This window comes from Aquarana catesbeiana, linkage group LG01, assembly GCF_042186555.1.
Source record: "Aquarana catesbeiana isolate 2022-GZ linkage group LG01, ASM4218655v1, whole genome shotgun sequence".
NCBI lineage: Eukaryota > Metazoa > Chordata > Amphibia > Anura > Ranidae > Aquarana > Aquarana catesbeiana.
Window position 1 is genome coordinate 46,983,642 of NC_133324.1, and position 24,632 is coordinate 47,008,273.

The 24,632-nt window shown below is 47.4% G+C and overlaps 1 protein-coding gene across 4 annotated transcripts in view; it reads right to left on the bottom strand.

The window, feature by feature from the left end:
* DNAJB5 (DnaJ heat shock protein family (Hsp40) member B5) overlaps positions 1-23,744 on the bottom strand; it is a 41,987-nt gene extending 18,243 nt beyond the window's left edge. Inside the window, exons 1-2 of one of the 4 annotated variants that reach the window (XM_073618185.1) lie at positions 23,585-23,744; positions 1,315-1,540 (exon numbers count right to left, since the gene is read on the bottom strand). In XM_073618185.1, the coding sequence (XP_073474286.1) occupies positions 1,315-1,453 (139 nt within the window). In that variant the 5' untranslated portion in view covers positions 1,454-1,540; positions 23,585-23,744. Of the gene's footprint in view, positions 1-1,314; positions 1,541-19,258; positions 19,282-23,584 lie in introns of those variants that run through there. The other 3 variants (XM_073618188.1, XM_073618187.1, XM_073618186.1) reach the window with 3 other exon arrangements.
* Positions 23,745-24,632: the final 888 nt, after the last annotated feature.

A 24,632-nucleotide genomic window follows, 5' to 3' on the forward strand; every position in this document is an offset into this window, starting at 1 on the left:
AGCCATTACTACGCAAATGCCACATAGTATCCCGCTTACAATACACCAAACAGCACAGAGACAAGCCTCAAACCTTCTGGCACAAAGTCATTTGGAGTGATGAGACCAAAATTGAGCTTTTTGGCCACAACCATAAACGCTTAATTTGAAGAGGTGTCAACAAGGTCTATGATGGTCTATGATGAAAGGTACACCATTTTTACTGTGAAACATGGAGGTGGATTGCTGATGTTTTGGGGATGTGTGAGCTACAAAGGCACAGGAAACTTGGTCAAAATTGATGGCAAGAGGAACATTTGCATTCATCAGCCAGGAAGCTGCACATGGGACGAACTTGGACATTCTAACATGACAATAATGCAAAACACAAGGCCAAGTCGACCTGTCATTGGCTACAGCAGAATAAAGTGAAGGTTCTGGAGTGGCCACCTCAGTCTCCTGACCTCAATATCATTAAGCCACTCTGGGGAGATCTCAAACTTGCAGTTCATGCAAGACAGCCCAAGAATTTACAGGAACTGGAGGCTTTTTGCCAAGAGGGATGGGCAGCTTTACCTTCTGAAAAGATAAAGAGCCTCATCCACAAATACCACAAAAGACTTCAAGCTGTCACTGATGTTAAAGGGGGCAATACATGGTATTAAGAACTGGGGTATGTAAACTTTTGATCAGGGTCATTTGGGTAGTTTCTGTTGTGATTATGATTTAAAAAGAGTAAACGCAGTTGATTTAAATGGCTTCAGCCAAACACTAACCACGATTGAAAGAAAAGTTTTTGTGTTATTCATATTCTCTGAAAAATGGCCAAGAAATCATAAATTCTGCCAGGGTATGTAAACTTATGAGCACAACTGTACCTGACTGTATCTTTAGATAGTTGTAAGAGCGCCTAGGGAGCCCTTAAACCTAAGAATCCAATTATGCAAATACAGCCTTCAGTTTCTAAAGCCCTACTCGGGCTTTTGGCCTGGCATTGGCCCTTAAGTATGATGGTCAGCTTTACTCGCCAACAGTTTTCAAAACTTTTCATAATACATTACTCCAGAGTTTTCAACGTTTATAAGGCCCTAATGAAGGCTTCTAGATGCCTGTAACTGTCATAAAGGCATAAGGCATGACAGGGGCACTTTAATCAGCTTGTGGAAAAACTTCTCATTGCCATCATTCTCATTAAGACTTCTGCCTATCTATGGCAAATAAGTTAACCCCGACAATGTAAATGCTTCCATTAATATAATTCTTCCGTTTCCTAGACACAGATCGACAGATACAAGTTTTGCATGCATAACTGACAGATGGAGGAAATATACCTACCCCCGAAGTGGGCGGATAAAATTCCTAAGGTAATGCCCACTCTGAAAAATGTGGTCTTTCGCTTCTCCTGAGCTCCGTCCCCAATAGACTTGATAAAACAATCGCTGCTGGCTTTTTGCCTGGGTTCACACTTAAACATGATTTGTGGGCCTAAGAGCTTGTTGGAGTGGGCTTCCCACTGCGGCGGTAGTATTGCAAGCTTCTTTCTAGGCTTTTACACAGACATCTAGTAGAAGGAAACACAGTTTGTTTGGAAGCAAGTTGGACCCAGGTGATGGAAAGATGAGTCTTGACATGAGTGGAGGAAACATATGATGAGGTGGCTACCAGATGGCATTTCACAATGGAGTTGTTTCTAGGTCAAAAGATAAACTCTGTAGGCTTAGGTTTAATCTTGGAAGTAGATTTCGGGAATATATGTGTTGAGAGGCTGGTAACCACCACTCAAAGCAGGATGGCACCAAACTTTAATTTCACCCAGGAACAACTTGTGGAGGCCTCCAAATCCCTATAGCAGGTTATAGGGATTCCTGGAGCTCATCCATCCTCATATGACTGGTTTCTGCTGAGAAACCGTACCTCTGGGCCATCTGCCAGTACTTTTTATTGTTTTCATGTATTCTAACTCTGAACCTCCCTCTCCTCTAATCTATAAAACTAGATCTCAACAACCAAGGAAATAGGTAGAAATCTAGCAAATTGATCTTCCAACTTTTTGGAAATATTTCATTAGAGATAAGACAAAAAAAAAAAAAAAACTTTTATTCTGTGATACTTATAAGAAGTCTGTGAGATGCCTATAGCTAAACATATTGACCAAAAAATGAATTTGACAATGGCTTTGGGACATTCCAGGTATGGGATGAACATGAACCGAGAGATGAAAAGAACCGAATATAGGACAGGTGTAAGTTAACCATTTACACATGAGAAATATATTGACTTCAGAATGAAACACTACACAACATTTATCCTCAACATGCAACATTCAAGAAGGTACAAGAGAGGGGCCCCAAAAGGATTCGTTTTGTTTAAGTTTTGACTTGCCGAGTACTTTGGGAAAGCTTGGGTTGTGTCACATGTTCCCCCCACAGAACTACAGGGTGTTTTTTTGGGATCCAGAATGGGGAGAAGGGGTACGGGGATATGAGTTAATGCCTCTTTAGGGTTCCTACAGTACAGTTATCCTGTTACTTTACCCATTATGGGCAAAGTACACGAAAATACAAAGAAAAAGTTTCTCTCTAGGCTTTTCAGACTACATATCTGTGGTAGTTACTAGTAAATTATATAAAGTAACTTTACATTGTTGGAGCTTCTATACCTACACCCAGTACAACTGAATTATACTTAAAGGGGGAGTTCCACCCAAAAGTTGGACTTCCACTTTAAGCACTCCTCGCCCCCTTACATGCCACATTTGGCATTGCATTTTTTGTTGGGGGGGGAGTGGGTACCTAGTTTCGACAGGTACCCAGCTCCCACTTCTGCTCTCGCCGCTTAGACGACTCCTCCTCTCCTCCTCCCTCCCTGCAATCTTCTGGGACATGTCACAGGTCGCAGAAGATTGCCCGGCCACTGAGAAGGCGCAGCACGACTCGCGCATGCGCACCTGGCTGTGAAGCCGCAAGCTGTCACAGCCGGGTGCCCACACTTGCAATGCTAGCGCTGAGGAGAGGGGGAGGAGCGAGGCTTTGGGCGGCCGCATCACTGGACCGTGGGACAGATGAGTGTCTGTTTATTAAAAGTCAGCACCTACACTTTTTGTAGCTGCTGACTTTTACTAAACTTAAAAACAAATGGAACTCCGCTTTACAGCCCAATCCAGTAAAAAATTTATTTTGAATGCATTGCGCATCATTTACCCTACTCCTCAGTCTTGATTTCAAACACTTCTTCCAAAGCATCCCTACAGCGTAATGCATCAAATTCAGTTAACTGTATGAGTAAAGCTAATATCCTGTCCGGGGGACCAGATATTTTTCCCTGCTTGCTTTCTTGGGTACTGGACCCCTCATCTGCCCCCCTTGAGTTCTCCTGCCTCTAGAGCCTATGAGAGAGAGGACCCATCCACTGAAAGTGTTCCCTCCATCAAGAAGAGGTGTGCACATCATGCAGGTAGTGATGTGGACACCCAAAGAAGGATCCCAGGAAGTAAACAGAAGAAAGGATTATCATGTCACTATGGCTTCACTTGTGGACACCCGAAGAAGGATCCCAGAAGGTAAACAGAAGAAGAGAGAAGGATCGTTATGCAACTATGGCTTCACTTAAAGGCCCACTCTCGGATAAAACTAACTTTCTACCACCCCTCTCTCTCACCCCCCTCTAACCTAGGATGACAATCTTTAAATGACATTGATCACAGAGTGGAGCTTTTCATCCTCGCACAGCACTATCAACCAAAAAAATAAATAACAGCGTGATGCCCCCCCCAAAAAAAATTCATACTAAGCCCTTTAGGTCTGGTACTCACTTTACAGGTGACACCATGAAAACAAAAAGGCATGGGGGTCCTTTCCCAAATTCCATACCAGACCCTTTGAGTCGGGCATGGGGTTTAAGAGAGAACCTCATGCATAAAATCAAGTGAAAAAGTGTGAGGTCCCACAAAATCTATACCACTTATCCGAGAATGCAGCCTGGGTGGCTAGCCAAGGGGGATCCCCCCGCCCTCTCCCTGAACCATACCAGGTCACATGCTCTAAACATGGGGGGGACACCTTGACACAGCACACCATCTCTATGTTGATGAAGGCAAGGGGCCTCTTTCCCACAACCCTGGCCTGGTGGTTGTGGGGGTCTGTGGGCAGAGGTGAAGGAGAATAAGCATCTGGATAATGTTTTTCTTTTTTGCCAGCTACTATGTCGAGGGGGTTGCCAATATCCTGATTTTGGGCTTTAAATCTTTGTTTAGATGTAGTAGAAGTTTAGTTATATCAGAACTGGAGCCAGGTAACCAATGCTCCTTAAAAAAATAACAGCTTCACCTAACCTTTGAGGTTGTCTCTAGTTGTCATCAATGGAGCTGACTCTTAAAAAAAAAAAAAAATCCTACTGGGTCATGTATTAAACAGACAAGCTCGTGAATTCCATATTATTTGTCTACCCCTGAGTTATACAGACATATAGGCATGAATTAAAGCTCTATTTATAAGCCTTTAATTACACAGGTCTACGAAGGCAGCCATACCTGCTCGTTATGTATGAATGCTGTACTTCCGGTTCTGCATTAACATTGGAAAGTGGCATGCTGACTGCGTGGTGTAAAATACAGATGGGCCCTAGAGTACACCTTCAGATGCATTATTTATTGATATCTAAGTGCTCCACATTAAAATAATTTATAAAGTGCATTCAAGACGTCTTTCTTTTTTCTTTTTTTTTTTTTTTTTACAATACAAATAATAATAGACGCATCATAGTAAGCAAAGCAAATGCCAGTTAATGCAATTTATCACAAAGAAAGCAGGAAATAAATCAGGAAAAAAAAAATTGACAATCCATGAAATTGAAAAATATTTTTTCAGGTAGATGGTTCACTAACAGGACCCAATGAATACTTACAGAAAATATATAGAATAGCTTCCCTTTAAGGCAGTTTTGCAGCTGTCAGTGGAGTGGTTGAGGGATAATAGCATGTTGTACACACTGAGCTGGTCGTTGGACAGAGTATGCAGGAATGTTCTAGACGGAGATGGGGAAGAACGGGGACCTCACTCCTGTGGGCTGAATGAATGGAAATGACTAACTCAGCAGAGGCTGATCACCGTGAACTGGGGAAAAAGGCAAAAATTTCAGCACTGTACTCCTCTCCAGAGCAGACGGGTGACAATCTGCCCCGTATTAGTGGCAATGGGCGCACACAGCACCATCATAATTCAAATTAGTGTTACATTTGCGACAAAAAAAATATTTAATTTTTAATATTTCATTTTTAATATTTTTAAAAAATTATATTTCTATAGCGCTTTTCTCCTCAGGAACTTATATGCCGTGTACACACGGCCAGACTTTTCGACTGAGCTTGTCCGACGGAACGAATCCGACCGTGTGTGGGCTTCATCGGACCTGCAGTGGACCTTTTCTGTCGAAAATCAGACGGACTTTAGATTTGGAACATGTTTCAAATCTTTCCGACGGACTCGAGTCCGGTCGAAAAATCCCATGTACAGAAGTATTCACAGCCTTTGCTCAATACTTTGTTGAAGCACCTTTGGCACCAATTACGGCCTCAAGTCTTTTTGAGTATGATGCTACAAACTTGGCAAACCTATTTTTGGGCAGTTTCTCCCATTCTTCTTTGCAGGACCTCTCAAGCTCCATCAGGTTGGATGGGGAGCGTCAGTGCACAGCCATTTTCAGATCTCTCCAGAGATGTTCTAAATCGGGTTCAAGTCTGGCCTCTGGCTGGATGACTCAAGGACATGCACAGAGCTGCCCCATAGCCACTCCTTTGTTATCTTGGCTGTGTGCTTGGGGTCGTTGTGCTTTTAGAAGATAACCCTTTGCCCTAGTCTGAGGTCCAGAGCGCTCTGGACTAGGTTTTCAACAAGGATGTCTCTGTACATTGCTGCATTCATGTTTCAATCCTGACTAGTCTCCAAGTTCCTGCCGCTGAAAAACATCCCCACAGCATGATGCTGCCAACACCATGCTTCACTGTAGGGATGGTATTGGCCAGATGATGAGCGGTGCCTGGTTTCCTCCAGACATGACACTCGCTATTCAGGCCATAAAGTTCAATCTTTGCTTCATCAGACCAGAGAATTTTGTTTCTCATGGTCTGAGAGTCCTTCAGGTGCCTTCTGGCAAGCTCCAGGTGGGATGTCATGTGTCTTTTACTGAGGAGTGGCTTCCGTCTGGCCACTCTACAAAACAGGCCTGATTGGTGGAGTGCTGCATAGATGGTTGTCCCTCTGGAAGGTTCTCCTCTCTGCACAAAGAAACGCTGAAACTCTGTCAGAGTGACCATCAGGTTCTTGGTCACCTTCCTGACTCAGAACTTTCTCCCCCCGATTGCTCAGTTTGGCCAGGGGGCCCACTCTAGGTAGAGTCCTGGTGGTTCCAAACTTCTTCCATTTAGGAATGATGGAGGCCACTGTGCTCATTGGGACCTTCAATGCTTCAGAACTTTTTCTGGAATCTTCCCCAGATCTGTGCCATAAAACAATCCTGTCTCGGAGGTCTACAGACAATTCCTTAGACTTCATGGCTTGGTTTGTGCTCTGACATTCACTGTTAACTGTGGGACCTTATATAGACAGGTGTATGCCTTTCCAAATCATGTCCAATCAACTGAATTTAGCACAGGTGGACAATCAAATTCTAGAAACATCTCAAGGATAATCAGTGGAAGCAGAATGCACCTGAGCTCAATTTTGAGTGCCATGGCAAAGGCTGTGAATACTTATCTACGTGGGATTTTTTCGCTCCTTTTTCATTAATAAATTCGCAAAGATTTCAAACAAACTTCTTTCACGTTTTCATAATGAGGTATTGTTTGTAGAATTTTGAGAAAAATAATAAAAACGTAATCCATTTTGGAATAAGGGTGTAAGGCCTCATTCTCACGAGGCGGATCCGCTTCCACGGATTCCGCCTCGGTCCGCCGGCTCAGCGGGAGATCTCTCCGTTGATCTCCGCTGAGCCGGCGGATGACAGGTCCCTCTCTGCTCACTGAGCGGGGAGGGGCTTGTTGAGCGCCTCTGGTTTCTATGGAGAGATCGGACGAAACGGGCAGCATGTCCGTTTTCATCAGATCTCACCCGATCCGCCAGCGACGGATCTGAACGTAGAGGCATCCGTCTGCTTTTAGCGGATCGGACGGGGTCGGATGTCAGCGGACATGTCACCGCTGACATCCGTCGCTCCATAGACTAGCATGGAGCGCCCCTTCAGGTCCACCGTCAAAACTGACTGCATTCACTGACTGACTGTTCTATTTACTTTTATTATTAAATCCATGTGATTTAACTGTACTTCTGTCTCGGTCTGATTTCATGGTTTTTGACACTCAGTCACTGCTGGGAAGGGGAGCAGAGAGATAAGCAGCTGAGTCATTGGTGGGAATGTGGGGCAGAGAGAGAGGAGCAGCTCAGTCACTGCTGGGAAGGGGAACCGAGAGAGATGAGCAGCTGAGTCACAGTTCAGAAGGGAAGCAGGGAGAGATAAGCAGGTAAGTCACTGCTGGGAAGGGGAGCAGGGGAAGATGAACTGCTGAGTCTCTTCTGGGAAGGGGAGGCAGGGGAATATAAGCTGCTGAGCCAGCGCTGGGTGAGCTAAGACAATGACTGGACTTGACTGCTTCTGTTGTGGAATTTGAGGCTGGGTTCACACCTACAACCAATGCTCCCAGCAGGGGTCGTGTGTGTCCTCGTTCACTGCTTCAGGTCCGATTTCAGACCAAATTTTTGGCTGAATTTGGACCTAAAAACCGACCAAAAGACGCACAGGGCTCCTGTGCAAATTTAGACCGGAGCCGCAGCGGAGATATGCGAACCGGCTCCATAGAGAGCCGGTCAAAATCTCCTGCTATTGCGAATGGGATGCGTAGAACCCGCATCCAATTAACAATGGTGTAAACCCGGCCTTAATATGGATTTCTCTACAGTGCCTGAAGCTACAAAGGTTAGTGAGGGCGTGCTGTAAACCTAATTTATTGCTTGTTAAAAATAAATAAAATACTTAAATGAACATCCAGTGCTTTCGTCTGTGATCAGGTTTTTCATGAATGAATCTTGCAGAATTTCTTCCACCATGTTGGAAATCTCTGTGATGTATACCAATAATTGTTATTGAGAATGATCACTCCTCGTTATGCGATTGATGATGCTTACGTTGGTTTCATACAGCACTAAAATGTTGCCTGGCTTGTCTTTTTTTTTTTTTTTTTTTTATGTATATAAAATGGAGTTTGTGAAAAATCTGAGCTTGATGAGAATAAACTGCTTTCCCTTGGCTTTGGCTGTCTATCTGTCAGGCACTTAGCACAAATTTCCCCACACTGCATTCAATTATTAGCGGAAGCTGCATCACTTAATGGCTGTCCATGCTCGGTTAGCTCTAATTATCCACTAATAACGTTGAGTTTTCGAATGGCTACATCTGCTATGGGGATTTAATTTGCTTTTAAACTTGTGTTAATTAGTTCTTCTGTAGCGTAAAGTTAAGAAGAGAGTTTCTTCCCACGTACATCAGCCGGGGGAAGAGAAGGGAACTCAACTTCTTTTCAGGGGGAACATTCATGACACTGCTACAGGAAACTGATGTCATCAGTGACATCATAACTCAGACCATCAACATTTACTGCTACTTTAGGTGCTTGTTAAGGCAAAAACTGAATCCTGTGGTTGTAGCTCAAATGTCCAATTTAATATTAGAATTGGGAAAATTAGTGATCTATGCAATGTTGACGGTGGAATGGCCGATAGTGGCATATGTGTAGGGTGTGGAATATGAGAAACTGCTACCCTTCAGGGATTTTTAAACTTTACTGCTCTAGTGGCCCTTTGGCACTTATTGTATGGACCCAAGGATTTGCAATTTCTGAGCATCTCCCACAGCAGGTCTCCAGTCTCTGACCATCTCCTGTCACATGTCTCCAGTCTCTGACCATCTCCTGTAACATGTCTCCAGTCTCTGACCATCTCCTCTCACATGTCTGCAGTCTCTGACCATCTCCTGTCGCATGTCTCCAGTCTCTGATCATCTCCTGTAACATGTCTCCAGTCTCTGACCATCTCCTCTCACATGTCTGCAGTCTCTGACCATCTCCTGTAACATGTCTCCAGTCTCTGACCATCTCCTCTCACATGTCTGCAGTCTCTGACCATCTCCTGTCGCATGTCTCCAGTCTCTGATCATCTCCTGTAACATGTCTCCAGTCTCTGACCATCTCCTCTCACATGTCTGCAGTCTCTGACCACCTCTTGTCACATGTCTCCAGTCTCTGATCATCTCCTGTAACATGTCTCCAGTCTCTGACCATCTCCTCTCACATGTCTGCAGTCTCTGACCATCTCCTGTAACATGTCTCCAGTCTCTGACCATCTCCTCTCACATGTCTGCAGTCTCTGACCATCTCCTGTCGCATGTCTCCAGTCTCTGATCATCTCCTGTAACATGTCTCCAGTCTCTGACCATCTCCTCTCACATGTCTGCAGTCTCTGACCACCTCCTGTCACATGTCTCCAGTCTCTGATCATCTCCTGTAACATGTCTCCAGTCTCTGACCATCTCCTCTCACATGTCTGCAGTCTCTGACCATCTCCTGTCGCATGTCTCCAGTCTCTGACCATCTCCTGTAACACGTCTCCAGTCTCTGACCTTCTCCTGTATCATGTCTCCAGTCTCTGACCATCTCCTGTTGTATGCCTGGGGTCCCTGACAGCTTTCTGTAGCATTTCGGCCACTAAATATTAAGTGTGGCCCTCTGGTGATGTCAGGGGCTGCACTTAAGGCCACCATGTCAAAAAAGTTGAACACCACTGTCTTACAGTCTACAGAATTGACAAAAAATGGTTAGAAACACAAAAAAAATACAGTAAGCGGTTGTGCATCCTGGCACAGTATGGCGAGATCCTCCCTACCCCACATTGAAATGGGCACAACAAAGCAATGGGTCAAAGCAAAGGTTTGCACTGGGTGCAGCAGTAGAGAGGGTGATCTAGTTGGCCTACCATGAGGGGGAGCAAAAAGAAGGGCATCAATAATGTTGTGATGTTCTCCATAAGAGGAGGTGGGTCTGTGACACATGCTCTACAGAACGGCAGGCTCTGGGAAGTGTTGTCACCCTCTTTGTGGTCTACAACCCAATGCAAATCACTTTTTTTTCTCTTTTGCAGTGCAAAAAACAAAAACACCAAAAAAGTGCATCATATGGTCCCCTCCCGAAAAGGAAGGACCTTTCCTTGACCGCCCTGGATAGGGGAGAGGGGGCATGGCACATTCAGGTGCACCTAGTCAAGAGGCCTGGTGGATACCGCTGCTCATGGGTCAGCCGAAGCCAACCAATGAGTACTAGGTTAGGGGCTTTCCCGAAGAGGAAAGACCTTTCCCTGACCGCCCTGGATGGGTGCCCATGGCACACTCAGGTGCACCTAGTCAAGAGGCCTGGCAGACCCTGCTCCTCATGGTTAGCTGAAACAGACTAATGAGTATTAGGTTAGGGGCTCTTATGATGAGAGAGCCCCCTAAGGCAGGGGAGGAAGGAACCCAAGGACCACACATCTCCCCCCCCCCAAGACTTCTGAGTAGGGCTCCTACAATTCAAAACACTGACTTTACTGAACATCTGGTAAGTAACACGGATCTAAATTGCTCCCCCACATGGTGCCATACGATCAATGCATAAATAATTGTTCGAAAGAGAGAAAATTGTATTGTATCTTTTGTCGGACGGATTGCTCAATAAAGAGTCATATTGATGAGAAAAGTATAGATTGGATCTAACCACCTTCAATTGAATCGATTCTTTTCTTGGTGAGGAACAACCACCTGAGTGGAAGATCGTTTAAGAATCGATTCAATTAGGCTTTTGTTGACAGTTCCAATTATGCCCACCTAGGACCAATCATGACCGGTACTCTGGCAGGATCTCACTGCCATCCATCTGCAGAGCTTCTCATTTAGTCTGAGTTTTAGTCCTGGTCCTTAGTAATGGCGGAAGGTGGCTTTGTCTGAGGATTAAGCCCCCCCCCTCACTGGGGGAATGGCAGGGAAAGTGTTAATGTCCCAGTGCACTCGGTGTCTCTGTGCCGGGTACAGTATGTGCCGGAGGTGAGCTGTGTGGGTGGCAGTACGGCATGGTTTGAAGGCTGCCAATGTTCTCCGCGGTACGTGGCCCGCTGTCACGCCGAGTGCTTTGTGTAAAGCGGAACGCTCTTTTTGCTCGCAGTGTTTACTGATTAACTCTTCTGTACATGACATTTAATCTGTTTATGATTTACCCCTCCCTCCCCCCATTAACAGGATAATGACATTTATATATAAAACCTTTCAGATTTCTAAACATTCCTCTTTTTAGACCTCATCGCCGGGTCCCTGTGCTTCTCTATGCAATGCAGGCAATTTAATCTGCTTATAATTTGCCTTTCCTGGTCCCCCCCCCATCTCTATGCAATGCAGGCAGGTGGGGGCCCCACTACAACAAGTCAGACAGAGCCCGCCTCATTTTCTGCAGGGGGAGGCAACCTGGGGCCCCTCCAGCTGTTGTGGAACTACATTTCCCATGAGGCATTGCAAGGCTGGCAGTTACAATTACTCCCAGAGGCATGATGGGACTTGTAGTTCTGCAACAGCTGGAGGCCTACCCCTGATCTAGTGCTTTCCTCCTGAGCCTAACTGTCCCTGGCCCCGCCCCCATTCATTGGATTTCAGTTCCTTCAATCATGGAGGCTCAGCGTCAACTGTGGGCATTACCCATGCAAATACAGCCTGCCTAGGAAACGCCCCCCTCCTCCAGACTGACACCGGCCCATCAAGGCATTTTTTGGTATTTGCATAACTCCTCCCAAGTGACAGCCCACTGCTTGCCTCAGGGACTGTGATTTCAGGAAGCCATGTACAGCATCCTGACGGCCCCTCCCACCAGCCATGATATGTCTGTATTGCCTAGACCAGTTATGGTGAACCTTGAACTACATTTCCCATGATGCTCATTGCACTCTGCAGTGTAGTTGAGCATCATGGGAAATGTAGTTCCAAAACATCTGGGGTACCAAGGTTCGCCATCACTGGCCTAGACGCTTACTGGGCACTTAAACCCCCGCTTCCTGCCCAGACCAATTTTCAGCGCTGTTGCACTTGAATGACAATTGCGCGGTCATGTAACACTGTACCCAAATGAAACTTTTATCATTTCTTTCACACAAATGGAGCTTTCTTTTGGTGGTATTTAATCACCACTTTGTTTTTTATTGTTTGCTTAACAAAAAAAAAGACAGACATTTTTGAAAAAAAAAAAAGTTTCATAGTTTGTTATAAAATTTTGGGGTAACGGGTAAAACGGGTAATTTTTCTCCTTCATTGATATTCGCTGATGAGGTTGCACTGATGGGCACTAATAAGACAGCACTGATGGGCACTGGTGATGAGGCACTGATTGGTGACATTTATAGGTGGTACTGTGGGCACTGATGGGTGGTGCTGGTGGGCACTGTTGTGCACTGATTGGTAGCACAGAAGCCTTCTGCAGAGGCTCTCCACGATCGGGACTGATGTCCCTCTAACAGCCACCGGTGATCGGCTTTTCCTTAGGCCCCTTTCACACTGGGGCGGTTTGCAGGCGCTATTGCGCTAAAAATAGCGCCTGCAAACCGACCCGAAAGTGCCGCTGCTTTGATTCCAGTGTGAAAGCCCAGAGGGAGCGGTGCGCTGGCAGGACGGGAAAGAAAGTCCTGCTAGCAGCATCTTCGGAGCGGTGAAGGAGCGGAGTGTATACCGCTCCTGCCCATTGAAATCAATGGGACGGCGCGGCTATACCGCTGGCAAAGTGCCTCTGCAGAGGCGCTTAACGGTGGTTTTTAACCCTTTCTCGGCCGCTAGCGGGGGGTAAAACCGCCCCGCTAACGGTCGAATACCGACGGTAAAGCGCTGCTTACAATACCTTTACCGACGACGACGCCCCCGCCCCAGTGTGCAAGGGCCCTTAGCGTAAGGAGAAAAAAATAGCAGATTACCGGCTCTGTTTACATCACATGATCAGCTGTCATTGGCTGACAGCTGATCACGTGGTAAGGGGTCTGGATCGACCCCTTACTCCGCTCTGTGATCAGCCGAGTCAGATTTTCCAATGGAAAAAGTGCGATCGGATTGTGTTGTCGGGAATTCCGACCGGGTGTGGGCTCCATCGGACTTTTTCCGTCGGGATTTCCGACACCCAAAGTTTGAGAGCAGGCTATAAAATTTTCCGACAACAAAATCCTTTGTCGGAAATTCCGATCGTGTGTACACAAATCCGACGCACAAAGTGCCACGCATGCTCAGAATAAATGAAGAGACGAAAGCTATTGGCTACTGCCCCGTTTATAGTCACGACGTACGTGTTTTTACGTCACCGCGTTCAGAACGATCGTATTTTCCGACAACTTTGTGCGACCGTGTGTATGCAAGACAAGTTTGAGCCAACATCCGTCGGGAAAAAAAATCCGATGGATTTTGTTGTCGGAATGTCCGACCGTGTGTACAGGGCATTAGGCTCGCTGACCAGAGTGTGCCGAGCGTACCCGCTCGAGGACGTCTATGGACGCCCTCCCGGCAAAGTAGGTCCGCGCTGCAGCCATCTTTCGGCTATAGCGCGGGCGCGAAGTGGCTAGAGAAGCACAGCGTCCCAGTGATGATGTCACTGCAAGTCGGAAAGGTTTTATATAAAAATATCATTAGCATGCTGATGAGGGAGGGGTGGGGGAGGAAGGAAAAATATAAGCAGATTAAACTTCAGCACTAAATCCGGAATCCTAGAGTCACGCTTTTATTGGGGGGGGGGGCGCGGTGACCCCCGAATCCGAGGAGCGAAGTGACGATTTTTCCCTCTTTGGCCAGAAAAGCCTGGAAATCGGAGAGCCTCCCCTCCCCATCAGCAGCAGCAGCTGACACATCCAGCCTGCCATGGAGGTAATTCCTGGAATTTCTCTCCCATGTGTCAGGCGGTGATCGGCGTACAGTACGTATCGCACTCGTTAGGCGTCTATTAATACCATTCCGGGGGGGGAAACGTCTGCGGAGAACAAAATCGGCGAGCCCCTCCCCCCGAGGCTTTTGCGGCGTGATGTACTGTACTTGCATCTCAGCGTGCCGGAACGCTTCTCTCCAAGAACCCCGCATTTATTAATGCCATGAATCAGCGGACCGCAGCTGGGAACGTGACTCCGGCCAACGCAGAGCGCTCCCCCTTCATCTCACACCGCCGCGTTTAAAAAGGAAACCGCTCCCTCGCTAACGATGCTGCTGTAAAATTTCCAATGCTCTATCTCTGTTACCATGGCAGCAGCAATCTAATCTCCGGGCTCATGCGATTGGCTCGCTGCTTTGCCCAGTCCTGGGACTGACCGTGTAATTGCAACAAGCCTTTAGTTATACTTTTACCTTGTGTATCTTATTGAAGAGTTAAGCTACCTGTGGCTTCTGCCAGGGCAGCAAACTGGACTAACGGAGAGGAAAAATCTCCCTAAAGGGGGCACAGACATTAACAAACACTTGACAGGGGTTCTAATTGATCTCCACTCTATCCAAAACTAAAAAAAAAAAAAAAAAAAAAAAAAAAAAGGAGTTTCGCAATACGAGCCATTATTTTTTTTTAATTCTGACTCGGTTTGCGAGTGTTGTCTCGCAAAACGAGCAAAATTCAAGCCTCTGGGGTGTGCAGTACCGCATTTGGCCAGAGGTGCGGGGGGCGCCGGTGACACTCGGAAATACTCAATTCCAGAGTGTTTCCGAGTCTCTCCGGCACCTCCTACACCTCTGGCCACATGCGGTACTGCATACAATAGAAGTCAATGCGGAACAAATTATCTTTGTTTCCATTGACTTCTATGGGGGAACTCGCTTTGAGTGCTTTGGATTACAAGCATTCTCCTGGAACGGATTATGCTCGTAATCCAAGGTTCTACTGTATATATATGTTTTCCTTTTAGTTATACTTTAAGCCAAGCATAGGCAAGCTTGGCACTCCAGCTGTGGTGAAACTACAAATCCCATCATGCCTCTGCCTCTAGGAGTCATGCCTGTGATTGTCGGGGTCTTGCAATGTCTCCTGGGACTTGTAGTTTCACCACAGCTGGAGGGCCGAGGTTGCCTACCCATTAAGCCAGAGGCCTCAAACTGGTGGATCTCCAGCTGTTGCAAAACTACAAGTCCCATCAGGCATTGCAAGGCTGACAGTTACAAGCATGACTCCCACAAGCACAGGCATGATGGGACTTGTAGTTTCGCAACAGCTGGAGGGCCGCCAGTTTGAGACCCCTGCCTTAATGTCATCACTGTGCTGCAGTGAGGAGGATAACTCTTCCTCAGTCTCCCCCCAGTGATCAGACTGTACATTGTAATCCTGTAGCAAGTCACAAGGTGAGGAGGTTGCAGGTCTGTATCAGACATTTGTGAATACAGCCAAGCACTGCATAGGCACCAGGATTTACATGATCTCTGTACAGCAAGTAGATAGTGACCCTGGATGATGCCTAAACAGAGATGGCATTGTTCTTCTGGAGAGAAAAGTAAATGAAGACATAGCCAGAGGGAGATCTCTGCGAGAGGCGATGCGTGCCGGGGAAGGGTTACAATATCAATATAATATTCGGCCTGCAATATCAAATTTGACCACTAGATGGAAGCGGTAACATTTACTGGTTTTGCAGAAACTAGAAAACTGTTCAGCCTTAATAAAAGTTCCCATTAGCCTTCAGTCTAAGAAAAGTCAACAGGGGCACGCTGGGAGCTCAGACTCCATTCTTAGGAAGGAACCAGCCATGTTGGAATAAAACTTGCGTCCCCTAAATGCAGCATCGCTGGTGAGAATTACTTATCGTTCTCTACAGCCTAGCTTATTCAATATATCTCATATATGGATTATATGCACTTTTTATCATTTTTTTTTTCCCTAATAGTTCCCCCCTCCCTGTTTTGTTAATAAAGCTTCAAAATGACGCTAAGTCTGGTTTATTGCAGAATAGGCGGGTTTAGCTGCCTGTTGTGTAGAGAGAAGGAAGCGTGGTAGCGGGGGGACAGAAGACGGACACATTTCTGGGTGCGCACACACACATGTACGGAGTATGATGCCAGTTGTGCTTTAAGCTCCATCCGTCACTGTGTGCAGCGGTCTCTCCTCCCCTCCATGTGACAAACACGAGACCATCATCAGCTGGGAATACATCCCGATAAGGAAAAAGCGGAAGGCCGGGGATTTTTTTGCTATTTGCAGCAAATGATGGGCTGAGTGAGTCACCCATGAGAAGTGCGAGTCTGCTGCCTACTACAAGCTGCCTGAATACAACCGACGTGAATGCAAAATGCTGCAATCTGCTTGGGAGGCTGATTCATCCCCCCCCACCGGTGGCCCTGGAAGTTTACCGCCAATGAGGATTTGTAGATTAAACACATCTTGGTTAAAAGATGCATTTAAAAGGAAAACAGTCTTTAAAAGATAAAAAAAAGTGAAAATAATATATGCAAAAGATATATAAAAAATAGCTGGCAGCAGGCACCACAGCGTTTATTCTGAGCCCTGAACCCCGGTGCATTCGGTATGCAAACCATGAAATGTGCTGCAAGCCTGAAAACTCCCGCTGGCATCTCCCTGTACTGGAATTTTTTTATTTATTTATTTTTAAATACTGCTAATGGCGGTGATCAGCGACTTATAATAGGGCTGTAATAGTGTAGCGGGCAATCTGACACCAACATCACCAGTGGCAACAATACAGTGATCAGTGCTAATACTATACACTGTCACTGGCTGGGAAAGGGTTAACATCTAGGGGCGATCAGAGGGTTAAATGTGTGCCTAACAATGTGTAATGTGTGTATTATGTGCTGCTTTTTACTAATGATCTCTGTGTTTCTTATCCCTGCTTTGCAGGGATAAGGAACACAGAGTTTGTTCCCTCTGTGCAGAGCTATGTGTTGATTGTCAACACAGAGAGCTCTGGGCTGTGATTGGACACAGCTGATCAGCAGGTCCCAGCCATGAATCATTGGCTGGGACCTGCTGACAGACTCCCGCTGTGCCCTAAACGTGGAAGCAGGCAGCGACATAGCAGTACGTCGCTTTGCCTGCATGGGCCGCCTGTCTGCAGTACATTGCAGATGGGCTGGTCCTTGAGTGGTTAATTATAGTTTATGCACACCCCCTGCAAACTCCCCCCTGCCTGCAGCCTCCTGGGACATGTCCCACCTCGCCGCTCGATCTCACGCATGTGCAATGGGGAGCCGGTTGTGATTCTTCCGGAAGTCACGGTAGGCTCCCATATACAAGGTGGCGCACCAGAGACCCAGTACAATAAGAAGAAGTGGCTGTGGGAAGTCAGTGTTGACTTCCCAGGTCTGTACGCCTGCTGTGCCCATTATGAGGGGTTCCCACCATCCCTGTGCTGTGTTCCCAGGTCTGTACACCTACTGTGCCCACTATGAGGGGTTCCCACCTTTCCTGTACTGAGTGGCTGGGTCTGTACACCTGCTGTGCCCATTATGAGGGGTTCCCTCCATCCCTGTGCTGGGTTTCCAGTTCTGAACACCTGCTGTGCCCATTATGAGGGGCTCCCACCATCCCTGTATTAGGTTTCCAGGTCTGTACACCTGCTGTGCCCATTATGAGGGGTCCCCACCATCCCTGTGTTGGGTTTGCAGTTCTGAACACCTGCTGTGCCCAATATGAGGGGCTGCCACCATTCCTGTACTAAGTTCTCAGGTCTGTACACCTGTTGTGCCCAATATGAGGAGCTCCTACCATCTCTATTTTGAGTTCCCGGGTCTGTACACCTGTTGTGCCCATTATGAGGTGGTTCCCACCATCCCTGTGCTGAGTTTCCAGTTCTGAACACCTGTTGTGCCCATTATGAGGGGTTCTCTCCATCCCTGTGCTGGGTTTCCAGTTCTGAACACCTGCTGTGCCCATTATGAGGGGCTCCCACCATCCCTGTGCTGAGTTTCCAGTTCTGAACACCTGCTGTGCCCATTATGAGGGGCTCCCACCATCCCTGTATTAAGTTTCCAGGTCTGTACAGTACACCTGCTGTGCCCATTATGAGGGGTTCCCACCATCCCTGTGTTGGGTTTGCAGTTCTGAACACCTGCTGTGCCCATTATGAGGGGCTGCCACCATTCCTGTACTAAGTTCTCAGGTCTGTACACCTGTTGTGCCCAATATGAGGAGCTCCTACCATCTCTATTTTAAGTTCCCGGGTCTGTACACCTGTTGTGCCCATTATGAGGTGGTTCCCACCATCCCTGTGCTGAGTTTCCAGTTCTGAACACCTGTTGTGCCCATTATGAGGGGCTGCCACCATTCCTGTACTAAGTTCTCAAGTCTGAACACCTGTTGTGCCTATTATGAGGGGCTCCCACCATCTCTGTTTTGAGTTCCTGGGTCTGTACACTTGCTGTGCTCATTATGAGGGGGTTCCCACCATCCCTGCTGCATTTCCTATTACATAGCAATTCAAGAATGCAATTGGAGGGGGTGGCCAAAAATCCAGCTGGGGTGCATCCAAAACCACACAAACAGAGGGGAACAGCATCACCAGCTAACAAGTTTCATGTTTTTATGGACTTGCTGAAATAAAAGGTGATTTTACTGGACGTGAGGCCAACCAGAATTCTTTTTTGCTCATGGGGTGGGAATTATGGCAGCTGGGTCTCAGCAGTAGCATTCCCAACCAATATTAGGATCCAGAAGGGAAATCAAATCGATTAGACTCCATCTCATAACCTCCTGTTGGGATGGACTGGTCCTTTAAGTTGTTGGTGGTGGTCAGGGGATGGTGGCCAGAAATCATCCCAGCTAGACTGATCCAGGCTTGACGTTCCATAATGACATAGGTCATGGACTGACCAGTGAGGACTTATTTTGGTGCATGTTTGGACTCATCAACACAACTAAGCAGCAGGGAAAACACATGGATTTCTTTTCCTGAGCTGGGATTCTGGGAATTGCAGGAGGAGGAGGAGGAAGTACATTCCGGGGATGGATATAGGACACACAAGCCGCAGGATCTCAGCTAAAGGGGGGGGGGGGGGGGGATTGCAGGAAGCTTCTCCATGTCATTGTGCATTCTTCTAGGGCTTGTATTACTGTGCGTGTCAAGAACAGAGCGCCCCTTCTAGTGCCAATCACGAAAAGCATTAATTAGTGCCAGACAAAATTGGCCCCTTACACCCTCCCCATGCCACCAACAATCTGGATAGCACAGGCTGCTAGAGACCCAATAAGGAAAGCCAGCATTATGCTCACCCAGCTGGAGAACAGGCTGCTTGGAACCGGCAGCCGGTCCTGTCCGAATCCTTGCCATTAATGCCACACCATCCAGACAGATTGTTCCGCCAGGCTGTAAAGCCCACGCTGGCCTGTTCCTCCCCAATTTGAGACCCTAATTGAAACAAGAGGAACCTTGCGCCCAAAGAGTTAACCGACATCCACCCAGATCCAGAAGCATTACATCATGGCCCAGAGCCCCCCCCTATGAATGCCTTTGTCCCAATTTCCGTTATGTTTTACTAGAGGGGATACCAGGGCTTGATGGCTGCAAACATTTCCTACTCCTGATTGCTCAAAGGGCAATTTGGTGCCATGACAGCGATGCCGGCTTTTCCTATCAATGAAGCCTGGTACGAGCCTGTCACGTTACTAAGCATGAACTCCAAGCTGAGGACATGGTGGAGGGGAGGCAGAAAAGCAGGAGAAAGCGGTAAAATCACACCATTTGTTGCCCCAAGGCGCAGCTCAACCAGGGTGCCATTGTTTCTGGGCACCGAGACAAGACAGGGGGGCACTGACCTAGAATGGGCAAGGCACAATTCCCTTTAGGCAGACCCATATATCATGTAAGCCAGCAGCAGAGGCTTCAACATGCTGAGTTAAGTCAAATGTTTTATTGTGAGGGTTAAATCTGTAAGAGTGGAGGATTTAGCTGTCTTCAAGGAACAGATACAGGCAACCATCTAGGTGCCTGCAAACCCCCCACCACGCTGGAACTCACAGTTCACACCGATGGTCTCAGACACAGCAATGCCCTATAGTCACCCCGATTTCCATTATTAATGCCAATCTACAGTTTGGAAGGGTTTCTGGGCTTTCTCCAATTAGATCCTCTGGCATAATCAAAGCCCAAAGAGCAACCAAAGCTGTAGGGTTCCATCAGGGTAATATCTATTGACACCTGATAAGAACACAAAGTGCAAAGTGAAGATGCCAGATCAGCAAGAGGTGAAGAAACATTGAGAATATTTCATCATACATGATCTGCCAGTCACATAGGGCAGTTAAGTTGTCCGTTGGCAGACTCTATGGGGGGAGGGCTGGGGCGGGAGACCCAGAGGGTACTGGAGGCTTCTGTCACTGGGCAGCAATTATGGAGGGGTCAGGCCAGGGCAGAAGAATAAAGGGATTCAGACAGAAGGTGATAAAGGAGGATTGGGGGTCCATAGGTAATATAGGGGCTCTGCCACTGGGAGTCCATGGGTAATATAGGAGCATTGCAATTGGTGGTCCATTGGTAATAGAGGAGCTATGCCATTGGGCGTCCATGGGTAATACAGGGGCTCTGCCATTGGGGTCTGTGGGTAATATAGGAATTCTGCCACTGGGAGTCCATGGGTAACATAAGGGCTTTGCCATTGGGGGGTCCATGGGTAAATGGGTAATACAGGGGTTCTGCCATTTGAGGTCCATGGGTAACATAAGGGGGCTCTGCCATAACACACCATACAATGTCCAACATAGCTAAGTGTGGATGGGCAGATCATGCCATGGAGTTGCCCAAGCAGTGCTGGGGCAGGAGCACCTTCAGTAAGTTTGTGAAGGTATTATAAAGGGTTTAGGCTAGGCAGAAGAATGAAGACCCTAGATAAGGGGTAATAAGGGGTTCTGGGCCCATATGTAAGATAAGAGGGCTTAAGACTGCCCAGTGGAGGGAGGAAAAGAGCACCCTAGGAAAAGCTGGGAGGGAAGCTATTATAGAAGGGTTAAGTCAGGGCAGAAGAATAAAAGGGCAGGGACAGAGGGTGATAAGGGAGATTGAAAGACTAAAAGATATACGAGGAGGTTCTGCCAGAAGACACAATAGAATGCCCATTATAGTCAGCCATATAGGGGTAGATTAAGCCATGGGGGTGGTCCAGCGGTTGAGGGGGGCAAAAGAACCCTTGGAAAATGTGGGAGGGTAGCTACTATATAGGGGTCAGGTCAGGGCAGAAGTAAAAAGGGCAAAGTCAGAGGGTGATAAGAGGCATCTGGGGACTGACATAATCTGCCATAAGACATTATGGAATGTACAGCATAGCCAGCCGTGGAGGGGCAGGGTGGGTAGCAAAACTAAGAGGGCAGGAGGACCCATGGCAGCTGGGAGGGTAGCTATTATACTGTATAGGGGTCAGGTCAGTACAGAAGTATGAAGGGCAAGGTAAGAGGGTAACAAGGGGGCTCAGCCATAAGATACAATAGAATGTCCAGCATAGCCAGCCATAGGGGGGCAGATCATCCCATGGAGGTGATCAGCAGTAGGAAGGCAGAAGCACCCTAGGAAAATCTGGGAGGGCAGCTATTATAGAATGGGGTATATCCGGGAAGACGTATGAACAGATAAGGGGGCTCCTCCATAAGACACCATGGAATGTCCAGCCATAGAGGGGCAGATCATGCCATAGAGGTGATCAGCAGTAGGAAGGCAGAAGCACCTTAGAAAAAAATCTGGGAGGGCAGCTATTATAGAAGGGTTATATCCAGGCAGAAGTATGAAGGGAAGGACAGATGATAAGAGGGCTCCTCCATAAGACACCATGGAATGTCCAGCCTAGCCAGCCATAGAGGGGCAGATCATGCCATGGAGGTTATCAGCAGTAGGAAGGCAGAAGCACCCTAGAAAAAATCTGGGAGGGCAGCTATTATAGAAGGGTTATATCCAGGCAGAAGTATGAAGGGAAGGACAGATGATAAGGGGGCTCCTCCATAAGACACCATGGAATGTCCAGCCTAGCCAGGCATAGAGGAGCAGATCATGCCATGGAGGTGATCAGCAGTAGGAAGGCAGAAGCACCCTAGAAAAAATCTGGGAGGGCAGCTATTATAGACGGGCTATATGTATCCAGGCAGAAGTATGAAGGGAATGACAAATGATAAGGGGGCTCCTCCATAAAACACCATAGAATGTCCAGCATAACCAGTCATGGAGGGGCACATCATGCCAGGGGCAGGACAGATGATAAGAGGGCTCCTCCATAAGACACTGTGGAATGTCCAGCCTAGCCAGCCATAGAGGGGCAGATCATCCCATGGAGGTGATCAGCAGTAGGAAGGCAGAAGCACCCTAGAAAAAAAGCTAGGAGGGCAGCTAAGAAAGGGTTATATCCAGGCAGAAGTATGAAGGGAAGGACAGATGATAAGGGGGCTCCTCCATAAGACACCATGGAATGTCCAGCCTAGCCAGCCATAGAGGGGCAGATCATCCCATGGAGGTGATCAGCAGTAGGAAGGCAGAAGCACCCTAGAAAAAAATCTGGGAGGGCAGCTTTTATAGAAGGGTTATATCTGGGAAGACATATGAAGGGAAGGACAGATGATAAGGGGGGCTCCGCCATAAGACACAATAGAATGTTCAGCATAACCAGTCATGGAGGGGCACATCATGCCAGGGGCAGGAGAACCCATGAAAAAACTGGGAAGGCAGCCCAAATCACAACGGATGAGGCAGACATTGAGGGTCCCTTGAGTATAACAACCCATGATGCAGATATAGGGGGTCCAGAGGTAAACACATTTGGGGGGGTCACCAATAGCACACAAGGGTTCTGACATCATAGGTGAGGAGTGTCCACCTAGAACTCATCCCAAAGCACATCCACTTTTCCGGAAAGGGTTTTGGTTACAATGGTGGAGGGTAGCCGAGGGGTAGAGGGTATCCGGGGGTTGTCACCAGCCTCATCCATGACAAGGGAAGGGTATTATAGGGGGAGTGGTGAGACTATGAGGACCTCTGTACAAGTAAGGAGGTCATCAAAGGGGGTCTCGAAGAATATCAGCACCCAATAAAGGAGGAACGTTGAAGGTGATGGGACAAAGAACATGGAGGGGGGCAGCAGAGAAAGTTTAAAAAAGGGGGTTGGACAGGGACATAGGGGGTCATGAAGAACCATCTATGGTCCCAGTACAAGGACTATTGGCAGAACACACCCCACCCCACCAGAAGAGTAACGAGGGACCTCACCATGAAGGACACAAATTCACATCCAATATAACATTATAATTATATTTATTTATATATATTTAAAAAAAAAAAACTTTTAAAAAAAAAATCCAGATACTTTCCAAGTTGGTTGTAACTCATGGCTATCCCACCAAGACTATCACTGCCCTATATAAGGAGTATAAGAGAGCAGCACTGAGACACCACACTGACCCCAGGCAGTCCAGGTCCCTCTGGGGGCCCCGGTCCCCTCACACAGGGTGACACACACTCACACGAGCACAGTAGGGGGGGATGACGGGTAATGATATGCAGATGAGCCGGCGTACAATACATTAGGGACATGTCACGCATGCGCAGAGCTACAGCAGCTCTCCTACCTGTCCGCCGCGCGGCTGCCTCCTCACTCAGCGCCCAACTGAATCCACACTCAGAGCGGGAGCCGCTGTAACCGGCATCTAGCAGCCGCCGTGACGTCACGGGGAACCCGCCCCCGCACCGCTCTCTTCTCACACACACATACACGCCTCGGCCCCCTCAGTGCCATTACCATTGGGCACTCACTGGCCCAACCTCCACCAATCAGCTGGCGGCGGCCACCCAGCAGTCCCAGATCTGTCAGTCATCCCCCCCACCCCCAGAGGGCGGGCTTAGTCTAGTTTTTTAATTCTTGAAACAGTTTCACGCGCCTCCGCCGATTGGCCGGAAGCAGGCTGAGTGCTGATTGGCCGAATCATTACCGTTAGCGCTCCGGCTGGTTGGTCGATGCGATGTCATGTGACCAGAGCCTGTTGCCCTGGTGATGGCGGTATTGGTGCCATGCCAACTAAAGAGAACCTTTCATTGATCTTTTTTTTTTTTTTTTTTTTTTTACGTTCAAAAAGCTTTATTGTGAATTACAGGTCTAGATAAACATCCAACAAGCCAATATCCATATCACTGATCATTTTTATAACCACTTGCTTACTGGGCACTTAAACCCCCTTCCTGCCCAGGCCAATTGCTTTAAATGACAATTGCGCCATCATGCTACCCTGTACCCAAATGGAATATTATCATTTTTTTCTCACACAAATAGAGCTTTCTTTTGGTGGTATTTAATCACTGCTGGGGTTTTTATTTAAACAAAACATGTTTCATAGTTTGTTATAAAATTTTGCAAACAGGTAATTTTTCTCCTTCATTGCTGATGGGCAATGGTGGGCATTGATAGGCACATATAAGGCGGCACTGATAGGTGGCACTGATGAGGTGGCACTGATGGGTCCTGATAGGTACCACTGATAGAGGGCACTGATAGGTGGCACTGATGGGCACTGGTAGGTGACACTGATGGGCAGCACTGTTGATGAGGCACTGATTGGTGACATTGATAGGTGGCATTGTGGGCACTGATAGGTGGCACCGTGGGCACTGATAGGTGGCGCT